We start from the raw sequence: 22,363 nt of genomic DNA, 5'->3' as shown, positions 1-22,363 counted from the left end.
CGAAAGAAGAAATCTGACTAGCCTTATATTTTTGATGCTTTATTTGTTGAAGAAGTTGTGATGGTTTATACCATGATCTTTAAATTTTACTTGTTTTTACTAGGTCTATTCCACCACAACCCAGCATTAAATTCCCAAATGTGATTTTGTTCACTTGTTTGTCTACTCAGTGATATTCTGCTGATATGTCGTCTTAATACAATAATGAATTAAGGACTTGCACAGAACCTGAGATCATTTTTAAGGCTTATTTTAATACCTGATCCAACACAATGTTTGTTTCGTTGCTCAAATAATTTTGTAAGTCACTGAAAAAGACCACCAATGAGTAATGAAGCTGCATTCCTCAGGCATCTTGACATCTCACGTGAGAGTAGGAGGACCTCCAAGTTTAAGATGACCAGAAAAATCCTGACTGCTATTGTTCAGCGACTGGTCAGTCTGGTTTCACTGGACATCTCAGGTCACATTATGCTTGACAACTGCACAGTTCCACTCTTAGAAGAAGCTATGGGTCGTCCAAGGTAGGTAAAGTTAGCGGACAATGGCGGTTTAACCTCTCATTTTTTTTTTTCCCAAGAATATTTTGTGTTCTCTAGTAATGAGCCATGCAAGAGCAGCATCTACCCTTTCCAAGAGCTGAAGAGGCCCTTGCAGTTTTTGGGCTTATACGACACTACCCTTTGCAATGTGACACACATCCCTGCTCATAAGGTAGTATTGACAGGAATGCCTTTAAATCTGCCGAAATTGAGGTGTTTCTAATGCATTTTCCCCTTTTCAAATAGTTAATATTGAGGAGGCTCTATTGTTAGTAAAAGTGTACTTCACTGCTTTTTTACTGTTTACTCACAGTTTTACAGAGTCTAACCTGACACCTGACTTTATTAGAGTCAACAAGAAATTCAGTATTTCAAACCCTCTGAAATGGCTTTAAATAATGCAATCATTTTAGATAGTGGAAGAACACTGTCAGAATAATACCGACCCTCCATTTTGGGTTTGCGCAGTGGACTAACATAACAAAATTGTGTAACGTCTATAAAATGAATGCTGGTTGTGCAAGCGTGACATGGGAATCTCCGAACCAACAATATTGAAGCTGCAGACCAAAACCTCTACTCACACCACCGACTATCGCCAAGCATGGGGGATGTATTGTAAGGTGCCTCTAACTGAGGGGAGAAATTATTAGGTTTTCACACCAATGCTTAGAGTAGACCTGTTCTTCAGTCTCCTTCATAAGTATTGGAACGGCAAGATCAATTCCTTGGTTTTTGCTGTATACTGAAGACATTTGGGTTCCCGGTCAAAAGATGAATGTGAGACAAAACTTCACGATTCCAGTTTATTTCATGGTATTTACATCTTCTTCTTCTTTTCCTTTCGGCTTGTCCCGTTAGGGGTCGCCACAGCGTGTCATCTTTTGCCATCTTAGCCTATCTCCTGCATCTTCCTCTCGAACCCCAACTGCCCTCATGTCTTCCCTCACCACATCCATAAACCTTCTCTTTGGTCTTCCTCTCGCTCTTTTGCCTGGGAGCTCCATCCTCAGCATCCTTCTACCAATATACTCACTCTCTCGCCTCTGAACATGTCCAAACCATCGAAGTCTGCTCTCTCGAATCTTGTCTCCAAAACATCCAGCTTTAGCTGTCCCTCTAATGAGCTCATTTCTAATCCTATCCATCCTGGTCACTCCGAGCGAGAACCTCAACATCTTCATTTCTGCCACCTCCAGTTCAGCTTCCTGTTTTTTCTTCAGTGCCACCGTCTCTAATCCTTACATCATGGCCGGCCTCACCACTGTTTTGTAAACTTTGCCCTTCATCTGAGCAGACACTCTTCTGTCACATAACACACCAGACACCTTTCGCCAGCTGTTCCAACCTGCTTGGACCCGTTTCTTCACTTCCTGACCACACTCTCCATTGCTCTGTATTGTTGACCCCAAGTATTTGAAGTCGTCCACCCTCGCTATCTCTTCTCCCTGTAGCCTCACTCTTCCCCCTCCACTTTTCTCATTCACGCACATATATTCTGTTTTACTTCGGCTAATCTTCATTCCTCTCTTTCCAGTGCATGTCTCCATCTTTATAATTGTTCCTCTGCATGCTCCCTGCTTTCACTGCATATCACAATATCATCTGCGAACATCATGGTCCAAGGGGATTCCAGTCTAACCTCATCTGTCAGCCTATCCATTACCACTGCAAACAGGAAGGGGCTCAGAGCTGATCCCTGATGCAGTCCCATCTCCACCTTAAATTCCTCTGTCACACCTAAGGCACACCTCACCATTGTTTTGCTGCCATCATACATGTCCTGTACTATTTTAACATACTTCTCTGGCACACCAGACTTACGCATGCAGTACCACAGTTCCTCTCTTGGTACTCTGTCATAGGCTTTCTCTAGATCCACAAAGACACAATGTAGCTCCTTCTGACCTTCTCTGTACTTTTCCACGAGCATCCTCAAGGCAAAAAATGCATCTGTGGTACTCTTTCTAGGCATGAAACCATACTGTTACTCGCAGATACTTACTTCTGTCCTGAGTCTAGCCTCCACTACTCTTTCCCATAACTTCATTGTGTGGCTCATCAACTTTATTCCTCTATAGTTCCCACAGCTCTGAACATCCCCTTTGTTCTTAAAAATGGGAACTAGAACACTTTTCCTCCATTCTTCAGGCATCTTTTCGCCCGCTAGTATTCTGTTGAATAAGTTGCTCAAAAACTCCACAGCCATCTCTGCAAATTGCTTCCATACCTCTACCGGTATGTCATCAGGACCTTTCCATTTTTCATCCTTTGTAGTGCCTTTCTGACTTCCCCCTTAGTAATCATTTCCACTTCCTGGTCCTTCACTCTTGCCTCTTCAACTCTTCCTTCTCTCTCATTTTCTTCATTCATCAACTTCTCAAAGTATTCTTTCCATCTATGTAGCACACTACCGGCACCAGTCAACACATTTCCATCTCTTTCCTTAATCACCCTAACCTTCTGCACATCCTTCCCATCTCTATCCCTCTGTCTGGCCAACCTGTATAGATCCTTTTCTCCTTCTTTCGTGTCCAACCTGGTGTACATGTCTTCATATGTCTCTTGTTTAGCCTTTGCCACCTCTACCTTTGCCCTACATCGCATCTCGATGTACTCCTTTCGCCTCTCCTCAGTCCTCTCAGTATCCCACTTCTTCTTCGGTAATCTCTTTCCTTGTATGACTCCCTGTATTTTGGGGTTCCACCACCAAGTCTCCTTCTCCCCTTTCCTACCAGATGACACACCAAGTACTCTCCTGCCTGTCTCTCTGATCACCTTGGCTGTCGTCGTCCAGTCTTCCGGGAGCTTCGGTTGTCCATCAAGAGCCTGTCTCACCTCTTTCCTGAAGGCAGCACAACATTCTTCCTTTCTCAGCTTCCACCACATGGTTCTCTGCTCTACCTTTGTCTTCTTAATCTTCCTACCCACCACCAGAATCATCCTACATACTACCATCCTATGCTGTCGAACTACACTCTCCCCTACCACTACTTTACAGTCAGTAACCTCCTTCAGATTACATCGTCTGCACAAAATATAATCTACCTGCGTGGTTCTACCTCCGCTCTTGTAGGTCACTATATGTTCCTCCCTCTTCTGGAAATAAGTGTTCACTACAGCCATCTCCATCCTTTTTGCAAAGTCCACCACCATCTGCCCTTCAAAGTTCCTTTCCTGGTTGGATTTCATGGTATTTACATATAGATGTGTAAATAAGTCAGGTCAGAGCACCCTTTGTTTTAAGCCATTCACTTTCCAAGTGAGCAAAAGTATTAAAAAAATATTATTAAATTAACTTAAAGTGAGTAACATTTCATATTTAGTGACAACTTTTACTTGTAATCAATGCATCAAGTCCAACTACCCCTCACCCTTTTTGGGAATGTGTTGCAACTATAGATTTCAAAGATAATGATTCAAATACAAAGTTTTATAGCCAATCAGGGTACCCATCTATTCGCATTTAGCCTGTTCACCTATGGGATGTTCTAAAGAGGTGTTAAATGATCATTCCTCAACTCTCCAAGTCTTTTTTGCCACCTGTCCCATCTTTTTTGGAACATGTTGAAGCCATAAAATTTTAAATCAATGATTATTTGCTAAAGTCAATAAAGTTTATCAGTTTGAATGTTAAATATCTTCTTTATGTATACAATTAAAATTAGGTTGAACATGATTTCCAAATCATTGTATTCTGTTTTTATTTAAAACAACATCCCAACTTCATTGGAATTGGATTTGTATCTTGTCTCAAAGTCTTCTTCAAAAAGTAGGTCTTGACACCTTCACCCCTGCCCTGTGGAGTTTTCTCTGATGTCATTAACTGCTGTCTTTGTGTGTTCTTCACAGCTTTCACAATTTTTCCGTCATCAACTGATGTTGATACCATTTGAAATCTATTTTTTCATTTTATTTTATTCTTTTTAAATTCCAAATTGTTGCCCAATGTTTGTGCAATATCTCTGATTGATTTTTTTCTTCATCTCTGAGCTTCAAAATGGTTTGCGTTTGTCCCATAGACGGCTCCCTTGTCTTCATGTTTTGCGTAAGAGCAAATACAATTTGCACAGGTGAAACCCAAAACCAAAAACAAGTACAATGTTAAACCAATCAAAAGGCAACACCTGAGCAACTACAAACACCATCAGTCACATTTTCCAATGCATTTGCTCACTTGAATAGTGGGTGAGTTCAAATTAAAGTTACTGTTTTTTTGCTCTGTTTCACTAATCTCAACGTAAATGCCATGAAATGTAAAATTAAGTAAAACCTTTTTTAAAAATCTGAAACTCAAATGTCTTCAGTATACAACAAAAATAAAGGAATTGACCTTGCCGTTCTAATACTTTTGGAGGGGACTGTATATAGCCTATATGCATGAACTGATGAAGCCTGCTCAAAAGAGAAGCAAAACTTAAATCAAATTTGTTTAGCTGGATAAGGCAAATGAGAACAGTTTCTCATTTACAATGATGACCTGAAGTCAATTTAGAGTTTTAATATATTGCTCAGGGGGACTTCGAAATACGATAGGCTTTAAATTTGGTCAATTCTTCTAAGAAAACCAGAGCTGTTCCATTGTGATTGATTCAGTGGCTTGAGTGTCAACGGACATGGATTAATTATATTCACATGCATAATGAAGACCATGACTGAAGGGTCCTGGGCAGGAATCCAGTAGATTCTCTGCTCTCAATTTCGTGATCTGGATTTTTTTGGCGATACTGCTTACTCTTCTATTGCCACAAATGCAATAGGCAGTATTGCTTACTCTTCTATTGCCACAAATTGTATATACTGGTACTTTTTACCTCTTTGGTTGAATGAACGGACTAATAAGAAGCGTTACATATTATTTAATATCAACAACACTAATGAGCATAAGATATAGAAAATGGGTGGATCAATTATTTTCACATCATTCAAAGTGCACATTTGGTTTCTGGGTAGTGGCCAGATATTGAAAACCATTGTAAAAGTTTCAAAGTCAACCAGATTGATGTTGGTAGAATTACTTTAAAAATGCACACAGTATGTGCAAGATACTTACCATTAAAAACATGAGAAAGTAAGAACGTACCGTGAAGAAAGTAAGTATTTGAACACCCTGCTATATTGCAAGTGTTCCCACTAAAAAACTCATGGAGGGGTCTGACATTTTCATCGTAGGTGCATGTCCACTGTGAGAGAGATAATCTAAAAAGAAAAATCCAGAAATAATAATGTATGATTTTTTTTCAACAATTTATTTGTGTGATACAGCCGCAAAATAAGTATGTGCACACCTGAGAACACTAATGTCAATATTTGGTATAGTAGCCTTTGTTTGCAATTACAGAGGTCAATCGTTTCCTGTAGTTGTTCACCAGGTTTGCACACACTGCAGGAGGGATTTTGGCCCACTCTTCCACACAGATCTTCTTGAGATCAAACAGGTTTCTGGGCTGTTGCTGAGAAACACGGAGTTTCAGCTCCCTCCAAAGATTTTCTTTTGGGTTTGGGTCTGGAGATTGGCGAGGCCACGCCAGAACCTTGATATGCTTCTTACAGAGCCACTCCTTGGTTTTTCTGGCTGTGTGCTTCGGGTCATTGTCATATTGAAAGACCCGGCCACGAGCCATCTTCAATGCTCTGACTGAGGAAAGAGGTTGTTCCCCTAAATCTCACAATACATGGCCGCGGTCATCCTCTCCTTAATACGGTGCAGTCGTCCTGTCCCATATGCAGAAAAACACCCCCATAGCATGATGCTACCACCCCCATGCTTCAGGGATGGTGTTCTTGGGATGGAACTCATCATTCGTCTTCCTCCAAACACGATTAGTGGAATTATGACCAAAAAGTTCCATTTTGGTCTCATCTGAGCACAAAACTCTCTCCCGTGACTCATCTGTATCATCCAAATGGTCATTGGCAAACTTTAGACGGGCCTTGACATTCGATGATTTAGGCAGAGTAACCTTCGTGCCATGCATGATTTCAAACCCTGACGTCTTAGTGTATTACCAACAGTCGCCTTGGAAACGGTGGTCCCAGCTCTTTACGGGTCATTGATCAAGTCCGTCGTGTAGCCCTGGGCTGATTGCTCATCTTTCTAAGGATAATTGAGACCCCACAAGGTGATATCTTGCATGGGGGTCCCCTCCGATTGAGATTAACCATCATGTTTAGCGTCTAACATTTTCTAATGATTGTTCAAACAGTGGACCTTTTTTTACCAAGTGGCTTGGCAATTTCTTCGTAGCCCTTTACAGCTGTGTGGAGTTGTACAGTTTTGTCTCTGGTGTCTTTGGACAGCTCTTTGGTCTTGTCCATGTTACAAGTTTGAGTTTTACTGATTCTATGGGGTGGACAGGTGTCTTTCTGTAGCTAACGAACTCACACAGGTGAATCTGATTCATGATAATACATGGAATGGAGGTGGACCTTTAAAGGCGGACTAACAGGTCTTTGAGGGTCAGAATTCTAGCTGATGGACTGGTGTTCAAATACTCATTTGCAGCTGTATCACACAAATCGTTCAAAAATCATACATTGTGATTTCTGGATTTTTCTTTTTAGATTTTCTCTCTCACAGCGGACATGCACTTACGATGAAAATTTGAGACCTGTCTATGATTTTTAAGTGGGAGAACTTGCAGTATAGGAGGGTATTCAAATACTTATTTTCTTCACTGTATCCCTCTGTATGATGATGGTTTTTAACGGGTTTTGGTTTGTGCTTGTTGGTGTTTTTTTTCAGGTGACTGGGTCAAAAAATGAAGACCAGGTCCTGAATGCTATTGAAGCCTACACTGAGTACCGCCCTGAATTGGCCCACAGAGCCATCAATCAACTGTTTGACATCGCCAGGATACAACACTGCATCCAGCTGCTCCGAGCATTGCAGGTAAGACATTAAAAAAAGAGGCCATTGAGTAATCAACAGAAAATAGTTGTTACAAAAATGTTTTCATGACTGCTAAAAATATCTCGTTTCAGCTTGTTATTGCAGCATTGAAGTGCCATAAATATGATAAGAGCATCCAGGTGACTGGTAGTGCTGCGCTCTTTTATCTGACAAACACAGAATACCGCAGTGACCAAAGTATGCGGCTTCGCCAAGAGGTCATTCAAGTGGTTTTAAATGGAATGGAGGAATACCAGGAGGTTACTGTAAGTATGCTCTTTAAAGGTCAACTGACACGTAAAGTATAATTTTTTGTATGGGGCTGGTAATTTCATCGCCAGCGTTGTTTATGTGGTCGCCGCCGCTGGCGTGTGGTTGCTGCCGCCTGGCCCAGCGTTAACCCCGACGTGGAGGTGGATCGGGCGGGGAGGTGGTTTGGCCGCATGCGGGAGGACAAAGGAGCCCCCGCCCACACCAGCCACAGGTGTCTGGGCACCCCTGAAATACTTACTTAGCCCGGCATGGGTCCTCCTGAGTACGCTGCATCCTGCCATTCATACTATCGGGGAGTCTTTTGTTAGCTAGGAGTTATTCACATGTCTAAATATGATAATAATAACAATAGGGTAATATTGCCCCGATCACTTCACTCGATTGTGAGATGGTCTCCTCTTCGAAAAGAGCTTCCCTGTCAGAAGGGGTGTTGGAAGAAATTGAAAATCACTCTTGTTCCTCTCCCATAGCAGGTGCCACTATGTGTTTTGTATGGCGACTGCCTTGTGTGATATGTGCAGATGACATTGCAGGCAATATGGCCACCACTGGGATATCGAGTGAGACTTCCGAAACTTTGCACATTAAAGGAATACACAACTGAACAATGAAAAGGCTTAATCCGATAGATTATGTTGTATGTACTGTACCTTGAAAATTTGAGGTTAATCCGATATCATTTAATGGTGTTTCATGGCAAATGATCTTATCTAGATGAAAATATATGTTCAACTATACCATAAAATGCATAACTTTTTCGATGTTTTTACCCAAAAAAATACAAGTGTTTATGCCTCCTTACGTGTGGCTGACTTCTCAAGTCACTACAGGTAAACATCCTGTTGCCGGACTAGCATTAGCCTGTAGCCTTTCGTGCTTACTCTGAAGAAAAACCCACTCGTTTCGAGAATTCCCCAGTCAGCAGTCTGTCATATGCAGTGAACATTTCACCCCGGACTCTTTTACTGGTGGACTCATGTCTGAGATGGGTTTTCAATGTTAAAACTCGAAAAAGTGTCTACCATACAGCCAGTTCCAACACCTGATCAGATCACTATTGCTAAAGGCACAAAAGACGAACTTGGATCGGCCCCTGAACCTGGACACTCCCCCAGAAAGTACCAAAACTGCGAAGACCTTTTGTTAAGACAAGTTGCCGAGGTATGTATTTTTTTTCCTGAAATTTTTAACACTGTTTACATGGTTGAATCATAGAAGCACATGTCGTTCTTAGCAAAAAATATTTTATCACCGTAAATTGTTTGACCATTCTCAACTAGAAAAACAAGATAATAATGTGTACAAATGGTGGCACAGTGGAGCACCTGGAAAGCGTTGGCCTCACAGTGGTGAGGACCCGTGTTCAATTCCAGCTCCCTGTGTGGAGTTTGCATGTTCTCCCCGTGCCTGCATGGTTTTTCTCCGGCCACACCAGTTTCCTCCCACATCCCCCAAACATGCAACATTATTTGGACACTCTAAATTGCCCCTAGGTGTGATTGTGATTGCAGCTGTTCGTCTCTATGTGGCCTGCAATTGGATGGCAACCAGTTCAGGTGCACCCTGCCTCCTGCCCATTGACAGCTGGGATAGGCTCCAGCACTCCCGTGACCCTTGTGAGGATAAGCTGCTAAGAAAATGGATGGATGTATACAAAATATTTGTGCAGGCCTTTTAATTTTACAGGGATGAGAATTTTCTGCCGATCGGGGGATTTCCAACTTTTTCAGACCAAAAGTACCATTCTCGAGATAAGCGCAAATCCGTTGAAAAAAAATTCAGGGGGGGAGGGGTAGGGTATCGTGCCCCTGCCTCTCGGTGATGGGCTCCAAGTTCAGCTGAGTGCTAGCTCAAGCACGACTATCATATGCCGTTCTAACTTGCTCGGTAGTGTAAATATTAGCATTTTGCGACATAAACATTAAAACTTGTTTGCGGCAGATTACTTGATTGGACAACAGAGTTATAACGATCCAATATTGTTAGTGGTTAATCGAGTTTCACCATTGCCATGTACATGTGTTCTCGGTTCTCAGAAATCGCAGTGTAACTTGTTAGTTAGCCAAATGATAGCGGGAACTGAGCGACAGTGTGTTCATAGTTTTACGATGGCGAAAGTGTTGGGAAAAAAAGGACGCAGATTGAGCGAGGGCAATTGACAAGGATGCTGGAATCCAAACTGTTTCAGATGGGCATGGCTTGAAAAAAGTGTAACCGTGCAGATAAGACCGAAAACGGTATCAACGTCTAACCGAACACAAACAAAAAATGGACATTCCCGGCAAAGTGGTGTGCGCTCTGTGGAGGAGCTCGACCCCCCCCCCCCCCCCCTCGACAGACATTATCAGGGTGTTTTTCCAAATTGGTCATTCTCATCCCTGATTTTAATAAAATACTACATAGTATTGAAACAAGCAGTATAACATACTAGTGACTAACAGAATAGGAGACCTGATCGCAATTTATCAAAACTAATTTGTGCACCATAAAATAGATTGAAATGAACCTCTGCTTTGTCTACACATTTTTTTCTAATTTTATAAACTTTGAACCTTATTTTTATATATTAATTACAGATGTTGCAGGAAGCATCTTCTGGATAAGACGTTGACATCGAACTAGCAGATGCTGAATCTCCATCTTTGGTCCATTCCAAAAGTTGCCAGACTGAAGTGCCTGTACATGAAAATGGAACACATATCTTTCCGACAGCAGAGAGAATACTGCAAACGTGTATTTCAACCTCAGGTGCTCTCAAAGTACTTTCATTGAAAGACCAAATAATTCTGTGCAAATGTTATGTAACATATTTATACAAAACATAAGCATACAGTTCAATAAAAATGCTATGAATCTAGTTCTGTGGTTTATGTCTACTTCATATACAAACATATACATCAACATTTACACAAAGAAAAAAAATCAGGATGGAGACCATTTAAAGGTCCACTGTCATGAAAGGCAAGATTTTTAGTATGTTACTAATGAAAAAACGGCAGCCTGTATGAACACAGCCGTTTTTTCACCACAAAACAGGATTTTGATGTATATCGCTTTTTGTAACTCCCACCATGAAAATCGTCTCGAGGGATTTGTTTTCGAGAAGAAGCAGGAAGTGACGTAAAGGACATTAGCACACTCAAGCGGTCTTCTCTGTTTATACTAGTTTTACCTGGTGGAAGGTCATCTCACCATCTCATAAGGTGTATGTCGCATTAACCTGAAAATATGACAATTTCCCAGAATGGGAATGTTTGAACAAACATTGATTGGACAAATGTTGCTTTTAACAAGAACAATAATAATACAAATAATCTTAATGTAAGTGGGGCGGCATGGAGGCACAGCTGTAAAGCTTTGGCCTCACATATATGAGGACCTGTCTTCAATCGCGGGGCCACCTGCGTGGAGTTTGCATATTCTCTCCATGCCTGCGTGCGTTTTCTCTGGGATCTCCAGTTCCTTCTGCTTGATGAGAGTTGGGATAGGCTCAGCACTCCTGTGACTCTTGTGAGGATAAGCAATGAAGAAAATGAATGGATGGCTGAATGTAAACGTAAAAAAGCTGGGCTGATTATGAGAAATAATAACTTTTAAAATAGCTCTTACTCGTGATGTGGAAAATCCTGCTGCTGGCGATACTGTTGCCTGAATTGTAAAAAGGCAACCTCCAGTACGGATGCATTCAGACAGCTGGCCACAAATCCTGGGTGCTCCATCATGCACTGCTGCCGATGGTCTGGATAATCTGCCATTTTCTGGTGAATATGTTGACTCTCATGCATCTGTATGCAACATTTACATGCACACCTGTGGATATAATAAAAAAAAAAAAAATCTGTTCATATTCACAAACGTTTACAGCTCAAACACTCATATCAGTCCAGTAAACAGAACCACCACCCCACTTACAGTTCTATTTTAAACATTTAGTGCAAAACAAAACCACAAGATACCGGTACAGTATAATGTTTTGCGGTTTTGCTCATAACATCTTGGGAAATTTTTGACTAAAATAGGGTTTGGACGGGTCTGGGTACTGTTTATTGGTTCGGTTGCTGTCAAATTAATGTGACAAGATTTTACACAAATTTTGTTCATTAAAATCCTTATTTGTGAAAATATACCAACTCAGACTGTGGACTACATTATTAGGTTCTGTGTATTTTGTTGCAATAATAAACAAGGGTTTTACATGCAAAGTAGTTGTTGGGTACCAATTCACTAAATACATGTCATTTGCATAACTTCAAAACAAGACCTAAAACTTTGTATATACATTCAGAATATTGAAGCCATTACTATTTATCAGTTAATGGCTAAATAAACAAAACAAAAACTTCACACAATGCTTACCATAGCGAGCGCTATGACCGCTAGGTGCGCTGTTGTTCTGGTTTTGAGAGAAGCGCTACATTTTTGGTTCACAAATCACTTGTTCTATTGCGGCATCTGATGTGAAATTACACCATCTTGAATGATTTGAGACCTGGCGCAATGCATTGTGGAGAACCTCAAGGCAGTGAGTATTCAAGTTTGGAAAGAATGTGACAAGAATAAGGGATTTTTGATGCAAAGCCAAAGTTTAAAGATCGGGTTTTTTTTCCGGATTTTCAGTGTGAAACACACATATACGGTTTGTATTTGATGAAATATGATGTTGTCTTTCATAACTAGTTATCTTAGTAATCTGTTACGTGTTTGGACTGTATGAGGTGAATAAATAATACCCTGCTTGCAGCTCCACCGGTGCCGGAAAGGAACATGGCTGCTCGAGGTAGCCTTGAACAAAGATGAGGGACAAAGAGGAAATGTTATAAACTGCATCCAGGCTTTTTACTGGTTTATTCTACTAAAAATTTCTGCACATTGCCTTAAAAAAAACATCATGCCTTCCCTCACAACATCCATCAACCTTTTCTTTGCTTTTCCTCTCGCTCTTTTGGCTGGCAGCTCCATCCTCGGCACCCTTCTAGCAACATACTCTCTCGCCAAAAAAAAAACATCCAACTTTTGCTGTCCCTCAAATGAGCTCATTTCTAATCCTATCCAACCTGTTCACACCAAGCGAGAACCTCAGCATCTTCATTTCTGCTACCTCAAGTTCTGCTTCCTTCTTCAGAGCCACCGTCTAATCTGTACATCATGGCCGGCCTCAGCATTGTTTTATAAACTTTGACCTTCATCCTGGCGGATACTCTTCTGTCACATAGAACACCAGATACCTTCCGCCAACTGTTCCACCCTGCTTGAACCCGTTTCTTCACTTCCTTACCACACTCTCCGTTGCTCTGTATTGTTGACCCCAAGTCTTTGAAGTCTTCCACCTTCGCTAACTGTTCTCCCCGGAGCTTCACTCTTCCTCCTCCACTCCTCTCATTCACGCACATATATTCTGTTTTACTTTGGCTAATCTTCAGTCCTGTCCTTAACAGTGCGTCCTTCCATCTTTCTAATTGTTCCGCCGCCTGTTCCCTGCTATCACTGCAGAGCCCAATATCATCTGCGAACATCATGGTCCAAGGGGAATCTAGTCTAACCTCGTCTGTCAGCCAACAGTGATCTCTCTTAACCTGTTACTTGACTTGATAAAATGCCAAACCGTTGGGCGACAGTTGGGGATGTTTATGTATGCTTCTTGTTGCCAGGTTGGTTTCAGATACAGTATGTCGAATGCTGTTGGGTCAGTATGTTCTCAGAGTGTTTAAGGTGCAAGTACTGCTAAAGATTCACTGCAAAGTGATCTGATCAAGAAGGTGTTACTGTAGCAGCTAAAGTTACATGCCTAGTTTTTTTCCGAGTTTTTTTTTTTTACATCGTGCACTTGCCCAAGTAATTGGTCATTTGATTATGCATATTAATAATACATTGCACGGAATACTTTTTCATAAAATTATGTTTGGTAAAATCTAGGTTAGGGGGCAGCACGGTGGGTCAGCTGGTAAAGCGTTGGCCTCACAGTTCTGAGGACCCAGGTTCGATCCCGGCCCCACCTGTCTGGAGTTTGCATGTTCTCCCCGTGCCTGCGTGGGTTTTCTCCAGGCACGTTGGTTTCCTCCCACATCCCAAAAACATGCAACATTAATTAGACACTCTAAATTGCCCCTAGTTGTGATTGTGAGTGTTAATGGTTGTTTGTCTGTATGTGCCCTGCGATTGGCTGGCAACCAGTTCAGGGTGTACCCTGCCTCCTTCCCGTTGACAGCTGGGGTATGCTCCAGCACTCCCCGCGACCCTCATGAGGATAAGCGGCAAAGAATATGGATGGATGGAAAATTTAGGTTAATGTAAATCCCATTAATTATTCAATGAACTAAAATTAATTTAATATTAAATGAAGTTATATCCCTACATGCTAAATCAATTCTAAATGCACATTTTTCTACCACACTAGATGCTGCATTGCCAGTTATATCTCGCTTGTACAGGGAGTCCTCGGTCTACAACTGAGATCCGCTCCTACAGTAGCGACTTAATTTGAATTTCGACTTAAGTCAGATTCCACCATTAAAGTCAGAATTTACATCAAAATACTTTGTATAAAAAGCAAATACATTGAAATAAACAAAATGATGTACTTAGCATTACTGTTGAGAGGTGGATGGAGAAGAAGAAAGGGAGGCTGCGCTTAGCGATTGCAAAGGAACCTGGTCCTCAATCCTTTCCATCTCGACAAGTATCAAGGAACCTTGTTTTGTGACATAGGAACGGAACTCTTCATATGCGCTAAAATACGGGCTTTGTCTTGAATAATTGTGACCACGGTCAACCGACTGAAGCCTTGGTGGTGTTGGTGTCTCTCCTTTCTCCAATCTTTTTATGATCTTGAGCTTCGTTTCCATGGTAATGGATTTTCTTTTGGCTGCAGTAGAATTGCTAAAAGATACATTTCTTCTTTGGGGCAATAATGTCTTAAAAGGAGGGCGAAAAATTCAAAGATACTCCTGACGCACAAACATGGACAAGCATTAGCCAGACAAAATGGCGGACAGGGGTCTTGGGTTGAGACCCTCTTAACCCGAGGACTCCCTGTATTTATTTCTTTTGCAGTGCCAAAGTAGTGAGAGTACTGACATTTGGACAAACAGTTGGTGACTTTCATCTAGTGGCTAACAGTCACCTGTGGACTTCCCTTGAAATTAAGGAATAAAGCAAGTTGTGAACGTTCCCATAAAGTTGTGGAATTTCCCTAAGTTTAAGACACCTTTGGTATCAATCGTTGTAGTCACAGGAAGTTTCAAATCTTAAAGCTCCACTGTCATGCCTATAAACATTCTAAAATAGATATTGTAATGAAAAATACATATAACATTATTCACTTCAATGTCTATACGAAAAAATAAATATGAGTGGAGAGCGTGCCATCCATGCGAAAAGTTGCAGAAGTCTCATTCGACATCCAAGTGGTCGCCATATTGCCTGCAACGTCATCAGCACATGTTACACCGGGAACTTTGCTATTGAAAATGCGTAGTGGCAACTTGCTATGAAACACGGATGCTCTTTTTGAAGAAGAGAACATTTCACAATCGAGTGAAATGACCTGGTCAATATTACCCTATCATTTTAAGCCATATTTTGATGATACGCGGATCACTTCTAACTAACAACAGACCCCCCGACAGTATGTAGTGTACTCAGGAGGACCCATGCCAGGCGGGGGGGAGCTCCTTTCTCCTCCCGCATGCAGCCAAACCATCTTCCCGTCGGGGCCAACGTGGAAGCCATCGCCGGCGAGCAAGCCATCGCTGGCGGAAGTGTCGAAGTGGGGTGCGCAGCCATCGGTAGCCGGCGGGGGGAGAGCCCAGTCAAACCACCTCCCCGCCCGATTCACCTCTGCGTCGCGTCAGGGCTAACGCCGGGCCAGCCTTGCGGCATCCACAAGGCCGTGGTGATGCACAAGGCCAGCAGCAATCCACAAGGCCGTGAGGAGGCCGTCCTTCTGCCACTGCTGTGTGGAAGCCGTCTGACGCGTACATCGACATATTTAGCACCCCTGACTTACGTACGCGGATCTTTTGTTACATTATGAGAGGATTACGTCCCCCCCACCCAAACTATTGTTTTTTTTTTTGTTTGTATTTTTTAGTATCTCTATAGACACCTCCCTGTCATTTGGAGCCAACGAAGCTCTTGTCCTTTGGACCTGTGCAATCCATTTTTGACGACTAAGTGAGTTTTTTTTTTTAAAGTATGAAGAGTAAATCCATCCTCCCAAGTATTCGAACAATATCCAGCAATACAACGAGCCGACATTTTGGCTAACACGAAGGAACAACGAGCTACCTTCCAGCAGCTAAAACTAGTATAAACAGATGAGCCAGCTTGAGTGCGCTGCTGCTGTTAATGTCACAAACAAATCCCTCAAGAGAATTTTCATGGTCAAAATCATGGTCTGGGGTGAAAAAATGGACGGGTCCATTCCGCCTGCCTTTTTTTCACTAAATACATACTAAAAATCATGCATTTCATGACAGTGGACCTTGAAGGAAGTCTACTTTTTGCTTAGTTTTCATAGACAAACTTAAGGGAGGCAGCATGGTGACTCACCTGGTAAAGCGTTGGCCTCACAGTTCTGAGGTCCCGGGTTCAATCCCGGACCCACCTGTGTTGAGTTTGCATGTTCTCCCCGTGCCTGCGTGGGTTTCCTCCGGGCACTACGGTTTCCTCCCACATCCCAAAAACATGCAATATTAATTGGACACTGTAAATTGCCCCAAGGTGTGATTGTGAGTGTGGCTGTTTGTCTCAATGTGCCCTGCGATTGGCTGGCAACCCGTTCAGGGTGTACCCCACCTCCTGCCCATTGACAGCTGGGATAGGCTCCACCACTCCCTGCAATCTTCGTGAGGATAAGTGGCGAAGAAAATGGATGGATGGAACTTAAAGGAAATTATACATGTAACCCATTTTTTGTTGGGTTTTGAATAATGCTTCATAAAAGCATGGGATAATTTATCATCTGATGTATTAATGTATGACGCGAATGAAAAGTTAAAACACAGAAACTGACAGAATACTCATTTTATAGCATTAAACAAACTAGGACAAATTTTTTCATGTTTTTGCAAAAAAAACACTTAATTTTTTGCATGTGGTTTTCTTGTACTTTTGAGCACGTAGACCAACAATATTAATAGGTAATTAAAAAAAAAAGTTATTGTTTTCATTACCCACAGTCCAAAGAATGATTTGGTACCTAAAATACATTATTTGGACCATTTTTTACAAAACCTTGGCGGTTCCTACTTACCAGTCCCTTGTTTCCAAAAGGAGCATTTCCTCCTAGCTGGGTTGCCCCCTTCATTGCCAGGTATTTTGCACGTGTGTGCTGTCTAACTGGCTGAAATTGATGACCTTCAACGCCTTTCTAAAGCTTGTATTCTTCACCGTCTTCTTGGGACCCATCAGATTCATGTTCATCGCTCAAATTACCGCGAAATCCATCGTCATTCTCGTTTTGTAGTCGGAAGGGCACCGTAATGTTCTCACTGATTCTGACGTCACTCCCCTTGTCAGGTATTTCCGCTCTGTTGTCGTCTTTCTTCGGCGAATCCAGCAATGAGCGATACTTTTTGTTTCGATAATCGAAAAACAAAAATGTTTCCTTCATAACTGATTTCAGATTTGAATTCTGCATAAAAAACTGAATAATATTAGCAAAAAGGTGCATTGAGGACCTTCAATACCGTGAAAAGACAAAAGAAAGAAGGATTGTCCTTTGAAAGTTCTGATGTTTGTAAAGTTTTCCATGCTGCATCTGGTGTATTACATTTTTTCAGTAGTGTGTGCAACCCACAGTTTTCCAACTTTTATTGAGCCAAGGCACATAACCTGAGACAAATGTCACATAAATACAAATATGAAGGTATGATGATCTCATCTCACAATTTTACTTACTCTATGTAAAATCTGTGCCTGTTTAATTGAACACTAAGTTTATATATTTGGAGGAGGCCTTGACATTCTGTTGTCTGAATGGTTAGAGGTAGATACACAGTTTATTGTTTGGCTTTTTGCGAAATCAATACATATATTTTTTACCAATAAAAATTTACAACCCGGAGAAAAAAGGATGAATTAAGATTTTATTTTAAAGTGTCACCTCAACATGTAGTTAACGCAACTGTTATCCTTGATTCTTCAAAAAATAAATAAATAAAAAATCTGTTTTGTATCGTAAGAGCAGTCCATTTGTGGGGAACACAAGCTCAACACAGAACTAAAATATCAATAACATACAGTACAAATGTGTCAGTACATCCTGGAGACATCAATTACCTTAACTGGTTTAAAAAAAATAGGTATTACACAATAATGAAAAATCAGGGATAATTGTTGTCATATACAGTCTGCAGATTTAAAATAAACTTTTCTAAAATGCTACTTCAGATCTAAATTTAACCTTCTTGGGTGTATTTCTGGGACACTACTTTCTTCCAAAGTGGACTAGTTGCTTGGCAACAAACATTGTTATTTTCATGTAAATTTTTAAAATCCAAACCATGTTTTCTTTGTATTATAAGGTGTACCCCTCACATTTTGTTGATAGGGTGCTGCCATAACAGTACTCTATGAACAGTTGTTACAGCAAGCTTGACCGTGAGCTCCTCAGATGGTAAAATACATTAGTTGTAATCCTAGACACTATACAGATTATAACGTCACAAAGTCTAATGTGCGTTCACTTGTTTTCTGTGATTGCTTCTAGAGGTGTCCCTCTTGATTATAAATGATGTCTGCGCCCACATAAAGCGGAGAAATTATCAATGAAACTCACTGTTAGTGCAGTACACATTTCACTTAACCACTTGTTTAATTGACGGAGCCTCGAGAAAAGTTCTTCTCCAAATCGTACCAGTGAGAGAGGTCTGGTAGCATCCAAACATTGTACCCTCATGCCTTCCCTCCCAACATCCATCAAGCTTCTCTTTGGTCTTCCTCTCGCCCTTTTCCCTGGCAGCTCCATCCTCAGCACACTTCTACCAAGATACTCACTCTTGCCTCTGCACATGTCCAAACCATCGAAGTCTGCTCTCTCTCAAACCTTGTCTCCGAAACATCCAACTTTGGCTGTCCCTATAATGAGCTAATTTCTAATCCTATCCAACCTGCTCACTCCTAGTGAGAACCTCAACATTTTCATTTTCACCACCTCCAGCTTTGCTCCCTGTTGTCTCTTCAGTGCCACCGTCTAATCCGTACATCATGGCCGGCCTCACCACTGTTTTATAAACTTTGCCCTTCATCTGAGTAGAGACTCTTCTGTCACATAACGCACCAGATACCTTCCGCCAGCTGTTCCAACCTGCTTGGACCCGTTTCTTTACTTCCTTACCACACTCACCATTGCTCTGGACTCCAAGTATTTGAAGTCTTCTGTCCTCGCTATCCCTTCTCCCTGGAGCCTCACTCTTCCCCGTCCACCCCTGTCATTCATACCCATATATTCTGTTTTACTTCGGCTAATCTTCATTTTTCTCCTTTCCAGCGCATGCCTTCATCTTTCTAATTGTTCCTGCACCTGCTCCCTGCTTTCCCTGCAGGTTACAATGTCATCTGCGAATATCATGGTCCAAGGGGATTCCAGTCTAACCTTATCTGTCGCCTATCCATTACCACAGCAAAAAGGAAGGGGCTCAGATCTGATCCCTGATGCAGTCCCACCTCCACCTTGAATTCTTCTGTCACACCTATGGGACACCTCACCACTGTTCTGGTGCCGCACAACATTCTTCCTTTCTCATCTTCCACCACATGGTTCTCTGCTCTAGCTTTGTCTTCTCAATCTTCCTACCCACCAACAGAGTCTTCCTACACACCACCATCCTATGCTGTTGAGCTCCACTCCCCCCAGCCGCTACCTTACAGTCAGTAACCTCCTTCAGATTACATCGTCCGCACAAAATGTAATCCACCTGAGTCCTTCTACCTCCGCTCTTGTGGGTCACACCACATGTTCCTGCCTTTTCTGGAAAAAAGTGTCCACTACAGCTATTTCCATCCTTATTTCTGATTATTATTTATTATTTGCTAGTTATTGTATTCTATTTGTTGTGGTGTAATTATTTTTGTTTCAATGTGACTGTGAATGTGAAAACATATTGCGTTATGACTTGCCTACACATATGCGGACCCTCAAGGGTCATTTCTCGGACCCATCCCTTTCAGACCGTCTATAATATTTGAGCCAATTTTCCAGAACTTTAGTTTTGACTGTTATGGCTATGCAGATGACACACAGTTTTATGTATCAGTGTCTCCAGGTGACTACAGTTCAATTGAGGTGATGTGCCACTCACTAAAGCAGATAACTGGATGAGCCAACATTTCCTTCAACCAAACCACAACAAAACAGAGAATTGTTTTTGGCAATGAAGAAAAAAAGGATTGCTGTTCGTAAATACCTGGATTAACTATCTTTAAAAAGCAAAGCCACCTTGGTGTTCTGATAGATTCCGACCTGACTTTCAATAGTCAAATCAAATCAAATCTAGAATGACGGTTTGCGTGTATCAATCATACCAGGAGAACCTCATCCATACTTTTATCTCTAGTAGACTTGACTACTCTAATGGTCTTCTGACTGGACTCCCGAAAAAGAGAGTAGAGACTAAGGGTGGATCTCAATTCTCTTCCTAGCTTCACGCTTTCCCCTGAATAATATCAGAAATGATAACTTCCTCGCAAGAAGAACCCAAGAAGAAAAATTAAGTGAGCCGAAAGCCTCTGTCAATTTTTTTCAGATTTGTTTCTGTTGAACAGTTTTTTGAACGTATTTTCTATTTATTGATCATGTGTCTGTTGTGATACAAATTGATTTATCGCCCACCCCTAGTTTACTGTACCTTTTTCCATCTAGTGAAAGAGTATTTCATTGTTCTGCCTCTTATATGTTGCTGGCATAGATTAGATGGTAAAATACACATTTGTAATGAATAAACAATAGATTTCTCACAAAGTGAAATTGATAAATTTCACACGGTACCCCAGATGATAGTGTGGTACCCTTGTTTTGAATCACTTTTATAAGCGACTCAATTACACCAGTTTGGCATTTATAAAGGTAGTTAGGTGATGAGTTAATGTTTTTTCAAAACGACAGCTGGAAAGCTGGGGTACCTTATTCCTGAAGACAATGCTGCTGTCACCCCTCACTATGGGAATAATAGTGGAAGACATTGAAAATCAATTTTTAATTTTTTAAGTTTAGTTGTCATACGAACACACATTTAGACTTATGGCATGAGATTTTATACCCACGATTAGCCCAGGCGTACCTCAGAGAGGAACTAGAGGTTGTTTTAATTTGTATAAACACATATACAAGTAAACAACTGTACTGAAACCTTTTTGTGTGCAACTGTTCTTGACAAATTAGGAAACAAGATACTGATGAGAACTTGTCAATATTCTCTAGCGATGTTATCTGTGTCATTTGTTTACGTGATCTGATTGGCTATCATGAATTAATCTTCAATGGGCAAATAATAACTGTGAGAATAAGTGTACATCATTATGTTACACTAAGTTAAGTTTAATACTCCTTTCTCTCCTACCCACATATCCACACAAGGTGCAAAGGAATTGCTGCTTGACTCTGTGCAACTTCAGTATTCCTGAGGAGCTGGAGTTTCAGTATAGCCGGGTCAACCAGCTGCTGCTGAATATCCTGAGGCCAGCAAGGCAGGATGAATCTATCCAGAGAATTGCTGTGCACCTCTGCAATGCTTTAGTCTGCCAAGTTGACAACCACCATAAGGAAGCTGTGGGAAAGATGGGATTTGTTAAGGTAACATTAAGATAAAGTGTTTAACTTGTAGTTTGCATGTTCTCCCTGTGCCTAACCTTCTCCAGGTACTCCAGTTTCCTCCCACATCGCAAAAACATCCATGATGGGTTAATTGATGACTAAACTTTCCATAGGTGTAATTGTGAGTGTGAATGGTTCTTTTTTTCCATGTGTCCTGTGATTGGCTGGCAACTAGTTCAGGGTGTACCCCACCTCCTCATCAAAGATAGCTGGGTTAGACTCCAGTACTCCCGCTTGTAAGGATAAGTGACTCGGATAACTAATAGATGGAATTTTTTTCCCAAAAAATTATTCCTGTGAGATTTTGTGGTTTTTACTCAGGATATTAGGTCAAAGACAAAGGAGAGGTGGAAAGTGGGTTCTTGGGCAGAAAGAGAAGAGGAAAGCCAGAGCCTTGTACTGAATTTGGGGGTTGAATGTTGGGACTCTGATAAGAAAAGATTGGGAGTATATTGATGATGATTCAGAGAAATGTTGATATATTGTTTATCCAGGTGAGCAGGTGGAAGACATTTAGGGGTTGAAATTATTTTACCATGGTGTAGATGGGAAGAGAAATGTAGTTGAAGTTATTTTTAAGAAGACTTAGTTATGAATGTCTTTGAGGTGAAAAGAGTGATAATGATTGATTTTGACTGAAACTTTAAAACTGTGGGTTACGTATTTTGTGATGACTGGTGATGCCTCACAGGTAAGATGTGACCGTAAGGTGAAATAAAAATTCTGGAAGGAGCTAGATGAAGTAGTTCTGAGCGTTCCAGACAGAGAGTCATGATTTGTGGAGATTGTAAAAGTCATCTTGGTGAAGGACACAGGGGTGCTGAAGAAGTAATGGGTAAATTT

General features: G+C 41.3%; 1 protein-coding gene across 2 annotated transcripts in view; it reads left to right on the top strand.

The window, feature by feature from the left end:
• zer1 (zyg-11 related, cell cycle regulator) overlaps positions 1–22,363 on the top strand; it is a 48,551-nt gene that overhangs the window by 10,104 nt on the left and 16,084 nt on the right. For both annotated transcript variants that reach the window (XM_061801314.1, XM_061801313.1), the window contains exons 5-9: positions 351–524; positions 600–714; positions 7,288–7,434; positions 7,527–7,700; positions 21,284–21,499. In XM_061801314.1, the coding sequence (XP_061657298.1) occupies positions 351–524; positions 600–714; positions 7,288–7,434; positions 7,527–7,700; positions 21,284–21,499 (826 nt within the window). The remainder of the gene's footprint in view (positions 1–350; positions 525–599; positions 715–7,287; positions 7,435–7,526; positions 7,701–21,283; positions 21,500–22,363) is intronic.

This window comes from Syngnathoides biaculeatus, chromosome 17, assembly GCF_019802595.1.
Source record: "Syngnathoides biaculeatus isolate LvHL_M chromosome 17, ASM1980259v1, whole genome shotgun sequence".
NCBI lineage: Eukaryota > Metazoa > Chordata > Actinopteri > Syngnathiformes > Syngnathidae > Syngnathoides > Syngnathoides biaculeatus.
This window is presented reverse-complemented; position numbering and strand designations above follow the sequence as displayed.